The sequence below is a fragment of the Acyrthosiphon pisum genome, chromosome A1 (genome assembly GCF_005508785.2).
Source record: "Acyrthosiphon pisum isolate AL4f chromosome A1, pea_aphid_22Mar2018_4r6ur, whole genome shotgun sequence".
In the NCBI taxonomy this organism is placed as follows: Eukaryota; Metazoa; Arthropoda; class Insecta; order Hemiptera; family Aphididae; genus Acyrthosiphon; species Acyrthosiphon pisum.
In genome coordinates, this window is record NC_042494.1 from 5,125,495 (window position 1) to 5,137,126 (window position 11,632).

The 11,632-nt window shown below is 34.2% G+C and overlaps 1 protein-coding gene across 1 annotated transcript; it reads right to left on the reverse strand.

Annotated features, from left to right (window-relative positions):
• Positions 1-6,980: 6,980 nt before the first annotated feature.
• Positions 6,981-10,959, reverse strand: LOC100168453 (extensin-2). Its single transcript, XM_001944731.5, has 3 exons — positions 10,801-10,959; positions 8,501-10,495; positions 6,981-8,049 (listed from the first exon to the last, which is right to left on the reverse strand). The coding sequence occupies exons 1-3, from the start codon at positions 10,810-10,812 to the stop codon at positions 7,831-7,833; spliced, it is 2,226 nt and encodes a 741-aa protein (XP_001944766.2). The 5' UTR covers positions 10,813-10,959; the 3' UTR covers positions 6,981-7,830.
• Positions 10,960-11,632: the final 673 nt, after the last annotated feature.

The following is an 11,632-nucleotide window of genomic DNA, read 5'->3' on the forward strand; positions in this document are numbered from 1 at the left end:
TTTTAATCTGCAACAATAAACTTTATTTTTCGTTTTTTATTATTTAGTTTATTTTTTCTGGACAGATTGCGCCACTATTGTATTTTTTACATCCATATTTCCTACTTTTCCGGTGGATTTTTCTAAACAAAAGTGGTACTATGACCTCCAGCAGACTGTCAAGTATAACAGTTGTAGAAAATTTCAGCCAAATCGGTTCAGCAGTTTTCTCGGTTAGCGCGGTCGAAGAACACCCTTACCATTTTATATAATAGTAAGGTTATTATACTATAGGCTGTAAAGTGTAAGTTAAATTGATGTTATAATGTTTTATATTTTATTCGTTTCTATAGTGATAAACAAAGCGTTAGAAATTAAAATCCCATTTTACTCTGGTAGAAATTATGTATACAGGATAAAAAAAAATTAAAATCATTGCAAAACCACTAGATCCCTCGCTCTGCTTAGAATCTAAAATTTTAAAGCCATTTTTTTTTTTTTTTTACTGGTAAATATGATTTTTATTTCTACTATTGTATACTAGACAACTTTACTTCTTTGTAATAATAACAATATAGATAATTAAAAATGAATCTATGGTTCTATATCAGTATATAATATATAATGAACATGTAATTATTCACAATACATTTCTTATAAATAATTTAAATTAAATTATCAAAAAGTACTCAAACTTTTCTTTATTTTTGTATGTTTAAAAATCAAAACATATATTTTTATTTATTTTCATTCATTACTTATATACATTGCCGAGAAAAATAGGAAATATGATAAGTACAATAATTTATTATTGTATTGGTATTTATGATCAGTTTATAAAAAAATATACCTTGCAATTCGGGAAAGGCGTTTCTGATTACCTAGAATAAAAGGGCCCACGATATTTTTTTGTGTAAGAAATAATTTACTGTTAAAAAAATATTCGTAAAATTTACACTAAATTATTTTACAGATAAAAATGTACCTGGTAAATACACATCATTCTCTAATTTTGACTTTTTTATTTTTTGAATAGAAAGTCATATGTCATCTGTGTAAAGCATTTTTTTTAGCCACCTACATATTTTATTCTGTACTAAAATGGGCGTACAGCTAAAATATGTTTAATTTTAAATATTATATTACAGCCATAAAGTAGGTAGTAGGTATAGTATAGTATAATATTAGTATTAATACTGATATATTTTATCAACTTAAAAATTTTATATTTATCGAAATAATGACTGTATATTAAATTATATATAATAATACACGTATATGAAGCTAGTATAATTATAGGTACCTATAATTCACTGTAAATAATTTATATAAACCGTTTACAATTCTACCCTGCAGTACTATTATTAAAACGCCAATAATATTTTTTATTCCATTCATATTATAATATGTATTACAATATTTAGGTTAAACGAGTTCAACTCGTCAAAACTTTTGTCGAATCGAATACAATATAATTATCATTACGCACACTATTTACTTATAATATATTATAGGACTTATGTATAAAATGTATATTATGCTGTTCAAAATATTCAGAATAATGAATAATTTATTCCAATATGATTACCTAAAAACAGTTGCATACCTACGTAATACCCTACCGCATTAATGATTAAGAATATTAACATGACTATTTGTACGAAATGTATAATTATTTCGAATGAAAGTGCGCTGACACGTAGGTGCAGGATAACACTAATTTACACGTCTACGACGTAATTTAACCACTACCTACCGTACACCCGAGGACTGCAGTTGTTTTGTGGTAGGTATATAATTTTATAAATACATATAAGTCAAATTCATTTGTATTCCCCTTGTAATTTGAGTTATTGAGACTTGACTCAATAATTTTTTACTATTTAATATGATATATTGAGTGCAATCTGATGTAACGCTTTTTGGAGTAATATTATTTATTTATTTATTTTTAACAAGTAAGTTACCGAATTATTTTTAAATCATTTAATATATAGATTGGTTTATAATTTATACTTATTGGTTCTAATGAAGAACAAGATTCGAAATTTCTTGTTTCTTAATTTTGTCTGTACAAGGAACCGAGGACCAGTAAAATGATAAAGTAAATAATTATCTAGGTATATTATTTTTAAACTCCATCAAATTCATTTAACTTAAAAATATAGTTTTGTTTAACATTATATTTATATTATATTATAACTTTATAATGTTATAAATTATAGTATTATAATTTATTAGTAATCTATGAAAGTACACAGGTTGTTACGATGTTACCTACTTTAAGATCCGTTTGACGATCTGTAAGTAACATAAAAATTAAATTACATACCTATGTAATGGTTTTATACATAAATATTAGTATATTTTATTACCTATATTTAATTATATTATTGGTATTTATATAATATTAAAGTAATAATACAAAATACATTATATAATAATAACTAGTTTAGTGTAAAGTAAATTAATGTAAAACACGTAAATGATTGGAAATCTCATTATAAATAATAAAAGACTAAAAGAGTAAGTTATACTTAGCATTTGCGTCATTCTATTTTCGAGATTTAAACGATAAGGAAAAACATCATATTTCTAAGCAACTATTGAAACGTATTAGTTTAAAATGATGTCTATTGGATCCAGTAAATTGCTCAAATAAGTCTATTCTTTAATATTGTCCATAATGTTTTTTTCAAAATTTCTCATATTATACGGCGTATTGTATAGGCAATGTAGGTGCATTGTTACGTTTTAATGAATAATAATAAAATTATAGTAACGCACCATTAGCTTAACAAGAGTTGAAGGTATAAAACAAAAATATTTTTTAGAAAGATGAGTTATATAAAAACTATAATATCGTGCGTAAAGAAAATCTATTGAAAAAATGGAGTTGACATATAAATTGAATTTCATGAACTTGTTGCGGATGCCCTATGTTTAAATATAATATATCAATTATCATGGAATTTTGTTTCCACCAATTTACACTTTTATAATAAAACAGAAGTTAGTTTAATTATTTATATTATATTATACCTAATATAATTTAAAGGTGATCTGTTCAAGTGTCTACACTCATAATTTAAAAAAGTTATGGCTTTTTAAAAAACCTAATAATTATTAATGAAACAAAATTTTTTAAATTTTTACCTTGATAACTTTTTTAATTTATATACTGATTTGATTAACGTCATACATTTTAATTTAATATTCCAAGGCAGAATATTTTTCTAAGTGCTTCGATACATACAAATCGAATTACGAAAGAATAGTTTATTAGTTTTTAATATATATTAAACTTATAACTAATATTTTCAAAATTTTGTTTTTGAAAAAATGTAGCTTAACGGCGCCTTTAACTACCTAGCTTAGTTTTGATATTGGATCGAAAATCCTACTACTGCAAAATTCAAAAACATGTAAAATATATTTGAAAATGGTAATCAAATGGTGTCACCAGCACTTAGTTTCGAAAAAAAAGAAAAATTCCAAACCTTAGACTCTAACTACTAGATTGCCGTTTACTTGAATGGTCAAGCCCGATTAGAGCCGTTACAATACGCTTCTTCTCCTTAAAATTCTATTTGAATTGAACTTTTTGTATAGTTTCAATTGGTTTAAATGTCACTGTTTTAAATCAATAACATCAAAATTATATTAAAATAGGACTGAAAATGATTTCATTATTTTCTAAGTATGATAAGAAATGCAAATCAAGTCGGTCAATACTCAATATTGATCTAATATCTAAATACATATTTGTTTATTAAATAATATACAAAATAGTTATTATTAGTTAAGTTATTATTTATTACTTTAAACTTTATAGCTTGAAGTTTTTTACTGGTTATTATTAGTTATTACTTTTTAGTCTATATTAAGTAAGATTTAAAATATTTTTATTATTGTTGTTACTCATTTATGGCGTGTGTGCATAATCTGTTCCCATCGAAGGTTAATCTGCATAATCAAACATGTCTCAACATTTGACAGTGACTCGCCTTCGTGTGTTTATCATTTACATAGGTATTTTTGATTTATAAATTGTAATAAATATTATTATTGCAATAAAATGAGTTGTTGTGACATAATATATTGTACAGCTACAGTTTACCTATGAATATAATTTTATAATTTATAAATATATGAGTTTAAATTAAAAATGTTAAACATATATTTAATAAATTTGTACTAAAATTATATTACAACCTTGATATCAAAAATATTTTTGAATTATTTCAGTCACTATAGGTGTACTGATTTTATGCTATACGTTTATACTCTATGCCCATCATTCTGGTATTTAGTAACAACAACGTATGACGTATAGGCAGTGGTGGATTAAACATAAATTTTCAATGACGCATTTTCATAATTAAGTACTTATCACCACCACCACTACCACCCATTATAACTCATAACAAAGTTATGATATTTTAAATAAAATGTGGTCAAAAGTACCAAGAGGTCTGGCCTGATAGCATGTAATTCTGCGGCAAAAAACTGCACGGGGTGGTATCACCCCCTTTGAAAAGTTGACGCAACTGCATCAAAATTGAGCTCTTCAGATCACCACTGCGTATAATAGGTACCTCCTACTATGTATACAGCGATTAACTCAGTGTTATGACCGGATGAGTTGGTGACTTATATTACCGTTTATTATTATCACGTGATTTTAAGCACCATTATTAGATGGTAATAGTAATAGCAATATACAATATATTATTATTGTACAGTTTGAAGTATTTAATTTGTCCAATTACACGAATAACGAGCGTAAAATATATACCTAATATATAATATATTATATTTACAATGTGTACATGTCAACATTACATTATTACTATAACCTGATTTTATGTATATCAAAAATATAATTGGGTAGTACGAAGGATACACGTAAGTACCTACATAGCTGAAAGTCTTGCATCGAAAGTAAATGTTTTGTTACGTAGGTACCTACCAGAGGACTGTGCGTGTACCGGACGCGCGACAGCAATCGTGGTTTTAACTTTAATTACTCGTAAATTAATTTTTAATATTTACTCAACATCATGGGTAATAATTATTACACCGTATACTGGTTATTCGTACACGGGTATATAATATAATATATTATAACACATAACTATTTTAAACTCGTTATTAAATACCATATTATTAACGGCTTATTATATGTGTACTGTTCGTTTTCATTACGCGTGTAATTTTTTATTGGCAGTAGTACTTACATAGGTACGCGATGTCTTCTAGTGCAGTTGGATATTATTCGTATTTTCATACACAACAATACCCGTTATGTATACCTACCCATGGGCGTTATAGAAATCACCGTAATCGATGTTTCCGTTGGACCCATAACATACCAACACGATATTAGGTACCTATAATAAAATAAAATATTTTGTGTAGCAAACTAAACAATATTTGCTCATAATCATTTCCGACGTTAATCGAAAACATAATCTTTTGGAATGAAAATAACATGTCGCAAAAACGTTGTAACATATTGGCGTTGAATGCGCAAACAGCCATACGTCATGCTATCTAATGTACAAACGATATAAAATCGTAAATTTACACGCCTAAGTTAAATTGTGATATAAGTCAGAAAAACTTTTAATAATAAATAATAATAATCAAATATATAGTACATAAATATACTGTACATCTTATGATACGCTATTTGGTAGGTATTGTACATTGAGAAGAAAAAAAAACACAAAAAATTATAAAACATTATTTTTTTTTAAATGTAGTTTCGTATATGCAATATTCAAAGAAAAATTTAGGCACAGCGTATCAGCGGACATTATACGAGTATTATCCGCGAGCTTTGTCGACACTTTCTCCTCGGCTGTAATTATAATTTCTAAGATTATGAAAACGTTATTTAACCTGCACGTCGTTCGATTTGACTTAATTAACGTTCTCGCGAGCCTTGAGTGTTCGAATTAAAATAATATATATAATATATATTACGCCCGAGCCGTCTCAAACTTCACAGCGTTGTGTGTGGGTACGTTTCATTTTTTATCTCGCGGCCTCTCGCCGACAGCTCAAGGACGATAAATATAACGAGATGTATCCGCGCGCGTCGGTCAGCCGCCGTGGACGACGCGCCTTTTCGCGTAACCGTGGTCATAGATACGTTCGCTTTTGCACAGACCGTAACGCGCTTACGTGGCGAGTACCTGGGTTATTAGTCGTTACCATACGCGTGCTAATGAGATTGGGAAAAAAAACCGATCTCCAATCGTCGAGATATCGTGTCATCGTCGTCGTACGTGAACACGAATCTCGATTGCGAAGCGCGACGATGTCGACCGCGAGTCGCCCGATTTCCTCGTCATTTTCAGTCGGGGCCATATCTCCTCCACGTCCTGCAGCTGCGGTCCGCACTATTACCCATTGTCTACATCTACTGGTTAGCGTTAGGTCGGTTTAAAAGGAACAATATTTATATTATATCTTACTATAAACGGGTACGACTGTACGAGTGCGTAAGTCGCCGTAAGTGCGTGTGTGTGTGTGTGTGTGTGTGTGTGTGACAGTTCCAGGTCGGTCTCATTACGTTGCATAACTATATTATACGTTACTTCTCGTTTTGGACACACTCGTCTTGGCTATATTATAGCAGCTGTGTACCTACGCCGCCGCAACATTCTCGTCGAAATAGAAAATAACGCACATAAAAATACGTGCGGCGGCGGTTGTTTGCACACATACCACACTGCACAGGTATTATGTATTATATATATATAGCTCGATCCCACATCGGAGAGATTAACATAAATAACGAAATATATATATCAGCCTCGGGGGCGCCTCGGACCGGTTTTTCAAAGACCGACTACGCCACCGCACCGCCGCCGCCGCGGTCGCCTCACGACGACGCGTTTGGGTCACCTAAATCTCGCGGATAAAATCCCTAGAGGCTATTTCTCCCTTCCCGTCCCGCCGTTACTGCCAAAAAAAAACAAAACAAGATATTGTGTTGGTAACTACGAAGTTTTCATTTATAATAAAATATACAAGTCAAAAATTGCTTTCGACAAATTATCGATCTATCGTCATGATACATAATAAAATATAATAATATAAAAATCAAATGAAGATTGTACACGAAGATTAATAATACTACAACTAATAATAATAATAATAATGATGATAAAAAAAAATAATAAAAATTTTACATCGAAAAGTATAAATATATACAATTGCATAAGGTACAGAATTAGGAAGAACATAATTCTATTATAAAATTAGACAATTTAAGTATTACTATCAACGTGTTTAAATGTTGTAGGCTTTCGAAAAAAAAAAATGAGTGACGAAACCATCGTTGACGGCAATCATATTTTCTACATGGTATAATAATGTTATTGTCTCGTTGATTTATTATGCTTCATTCGTGGGTATTTGTTTTTATTCGTTCCTTTTTCGTTAAAGTTTGAACTAATGAAATGTTAATAAAATAATTGAAATAATAATATGATTGTTGATGTTTATAATAATATAATGTCATAAGTAGACGCGGATTTAATTTTGATACATTTTTCAATGTTGTTGTGAGATCATTTCTTTTTATTTTGATTCGAACAAACTATAACTTTTTTGATCTCAATCTATATAAAAAAAAATTGTATTTTATGGTCTAAAAATATGTACGCAAAGTGCAGGTAAAAATTTACAATATGGTGTTGATGATTTACATGGTTTTTGCTATATGATGGGACTTACGTATTTTGCATAATATTCATAATATTTATATCGTAACATCCGGCGTATAGAAAAAAAGAGTTAAGAAATATATTAAGTTTATACATATATGTTTTAAAATTAGTATTTAGCTCCTGCTGCTGGAGTCTTAGAGACATTGGCGAAAAATCCGTTGTCCCAGTCGGCGTAGTAGGTGACTGTCCTTATGGAACCGTCCGGTTCGACAAGGCTGTATTCTCCTTTCACGACTTCACCATCACGTTCTTCTTTTTGGCTCTTCTTGTCACCTGTGTACGAATCGTCTACGCTGTATTCGTAGGCGTATCTTGGGTTCTCATCCTGAAATATGTATACAAAATACAATAAATCGCTGGGTCATGGGATTCGTATTTAGTTTACGAGACATGTATAGGTATACTCGTAGTCTTTGTATTATTGCAATAGTAAGATTACATAATGACATATTTTTAGCATACGAGCTGGTTGATGCAAAAATAAATAGGTAATAATATTGTCCTACGCCGAGTGACAATTTATATTAGTTTCCACGTTATATTGCGAAAAAAATTAGATTTCGGAAATATGATTTCTACGCTAATAAGTAACAATTTAATACGTTTTCCGTCGATTTTAAAACGTATGTAAATATAAAATATTTACATTTCAACACAAACATTAACTTATTTAATTATTATTATATAATATAATATAATAAATGCCTTCATATTGTTTTGGTAAATACCTAGCTATTTTTATATAACTATTATTTTTTTTTTCTTATTATGCTTACGTAATTTTCCAAGTGGGTGTTCACGACGTTCTTGGTCGGTCCAGTTTTTGGCGGTGTGACGTAGCTCGCGTAAGTCTTAGCTGGTGCGTATGACTGGGCTGCTGGTCCGTATGCCGGGGCTGCTGGTGCGTATGACGGGGCCGCTGGTGCGTATGACGGGGCCGCTGGTGCGTATGACGGGGCCGCTGGTGCGTATGACTGAGCTGCTGGGGCATATGCTGGGGCAGGTGCAGGGGCGTATGACGGTGACGGGTAACTTGGGGCGGCAGCAGAGTACGATGCCGATTGGTAGCTCTGGGAAGCGGAGTACGAAGGAGCTGAGTAGCTGGGAGCAGCGGAGTATTCGGGGGCTGGGCCGTACGAAGCAACTGGAGAGTACACGGCGATTGGAGCGGACGAGTAAGATTGTTTCGATGATGTATACGCGGCCGGCGAGTATGCTGGAGCTGGGGCATACGATTGTTTGGAATCGTAAGACGGAGCTTTGGTAACATATTCTTGTTCGTGCTCGTCACATTTTGGTGGGGCCACTGCGACGTATGATGACGGAGTAGAGTATGCTATGGACTTATGTGCTGGTGCAGAGTATTCGGGCTTGGCGGCCTTGTAGCTGCTGCTTGAGTACGAGTTGTAGCTGGATGGCTGGTATTTGGGTGCGGGAGTAGAGTATTTCGGGGCAGAAGCGTACACTGGTTCTGGGACAGCATAGCTCGGGGCTGGTGTGGAGTAGCTGACCGGGGAGTATTTCGGTGCGGCCGGAGAGGCGTACACTGGTTCTGGGACGGCGTAGCTTGGAGCTGGTGTAGAGTAGCTGACCGGGGAGTATTTCGGTGCGGCCGGAGAGGCGTACACTGGTTCGGGGACGGCGTAGCTCGGGGCTGCTGTGGAGTAGCTGACCGGGGAGTATTTCGGTGCGGCCGGAGAGGCGTACACTGGTTCAGGGACGGCGTAGCTCGGGGCTGCTGTGGAGTAGCTGACTGGGGAGTATTTTGGTGCAGCCGGAGATGCGTAGTTCGGTTCTGGTACGGCGTAGCTGACGGCCGGTGCGGAGTAGCTGGAAGATGAGTAGCTGGATGATGAGTAGCTTGGTGCGGAGTATTTTGGTTGAGAATAGCTGACTGGTGCTGGTGAGTAAGACTGGCTAGGCACTGCGTAGCTCGGGGCGGCGGTAGAGTAGCTGGATGATGAGTAACTGGATGAAGAGTAGCTGGATGGCGAGTATTTTGGTTGGGAGTAGCTGGCGGATGCTGAGGAGTAAGATGGGTTGGGTACAGCGTAGCTGGGAGCCGGAGTCGAGTAGCTGGATGAAGAGTATGCAGCTGGCGCTGGGGAGTAAGCAGGTTTGCTTACGTACAACTGTGGCGCTGGAGAGTACGAGTAAGACGGTGCGGCGGTAGTGTATTCGTGTTGTGCAGCGTCTTCACATTTCGGGGTAGTCACTGAGTACGGTGCAGCTGGTTTGTAATCGCCTTTGTATTCATGTGGTGTGTATTCGGTGGTGCTAGACACGTATTGCGGAGCTTCGTATTTGGGTGTGGAGTACACTGCTGGTTTGTACGCTGGGGCAGAGTACGCAGCCTTTGCTGGCTTGTAATTATTGGTGTAGCTCGGTGAAGAGTATTTTGGGGTGCTTGGTGACGCATAGCTCGGGTCAGGAACTGCGTAACTCTGAGCTGAGTAGCTCGGAGCCGAGTAGCTGGCTGATGAGTAGCTGGCAGCCGAGTAGCTAGGAGCAGAGTAGCTTGGTGCCGAGTAGCTCGGTGCTGAGTAACTCGGGGCCGAGTAGCTTGGGGCTGAATAGCTTGCTGCTTCATAGCTGGGCTTGAAGTAGGCTGGTTTGGGTGCTGCAGGAGCGTAAGATACAAGACTTTGGGTGTAATCAGATTTGCTAGGTCCATATTTTGGTGGATGAGAGCACCCATCATCGTGTTGATGACTTTGTGCCTCGTATTGGCAGCTGCAGCTCACGGCCAACAACAACGTAACCGCTAATACCTTTTAATTATAAAGAAAACGATTTATAAAACGTTAAAATCGTGAGACAATAATATATACGTAAGTTTACAATACATTTTATAAATGTATTAAATTATTATTATGTAAAACCAATGTAATTAATTGATACGTAGAGGTTATCTATATTACGAATAAGTATAATATTATAGAATATTATATATGTACTAATAATATATGGATTGATGTAAGTATATTATATTATTTCGTATTTTTTTTTCTTATTGAATATGTCTTGAAAATAATTTAAGACAGTGAACATGAAAAAAAAAATTGTTTTTACATACCTTTAATTCCATAGCGGAGAATTTCTGGATGCTCGGGAAAAATAAAATCACTTAAACCCGCGAGTAAATCGAATTTAAACTAACACGAAAACCAACACACTGCGCACGATTCGATGCGGTTCGTTAGACGGACACCAATCACTAGGTGCAAGCCCGCGTTTAAGATTTTATACATAATGCATCCCACTTCTGTCATGAGGCTAAAAAAACAGACCGGCGTACGGTTATCCCCTACCCGTTGCAGATTACTATCACCTTGTCACCAGTTAGAGCCCCCGAGGCGGTTTTTTGGTCCAAACGTTTGGGTGTGGTTACTAAGGGGGCCGGTTATGCGCTGGTGTGGCTATAATATGCAACAACGTTGCCCCCTGGTCAATATCGATGTTGTGTATAGTTATTTAATATTATAGCCATCGTTTTTATCGTCAATAATTATAACGGCCACGGTATACATTTTGAAGCAGTCCGCATAACCGCAAAACAAAATATCAATTTACAGCTGAGATATTATAGCTGTTATACCTACTGCAGCCTGATGAAATATTATGTTTGTTACGAACGGCCTTGAAATGTATTAGATAACGCGCCGAGCGTTCAATGCGTTCAGAACGTTTAAACGAGATTTTATTTTCTTTTGGGAAATACCTATAGAAAAATATGTGCGCATTGTCATACATTGATATTATGACGTGTGACCGTTCAAAATATTTAGCACCCACTTTCAATTAAAATCACACCTCGTTTAATTAGGATTTATTTTTGAGCGCATTAACTTTTATGTGATGCTAATACGTCGATTAATTTATTAAGTAACGCCTTCGGTTTTCATGTT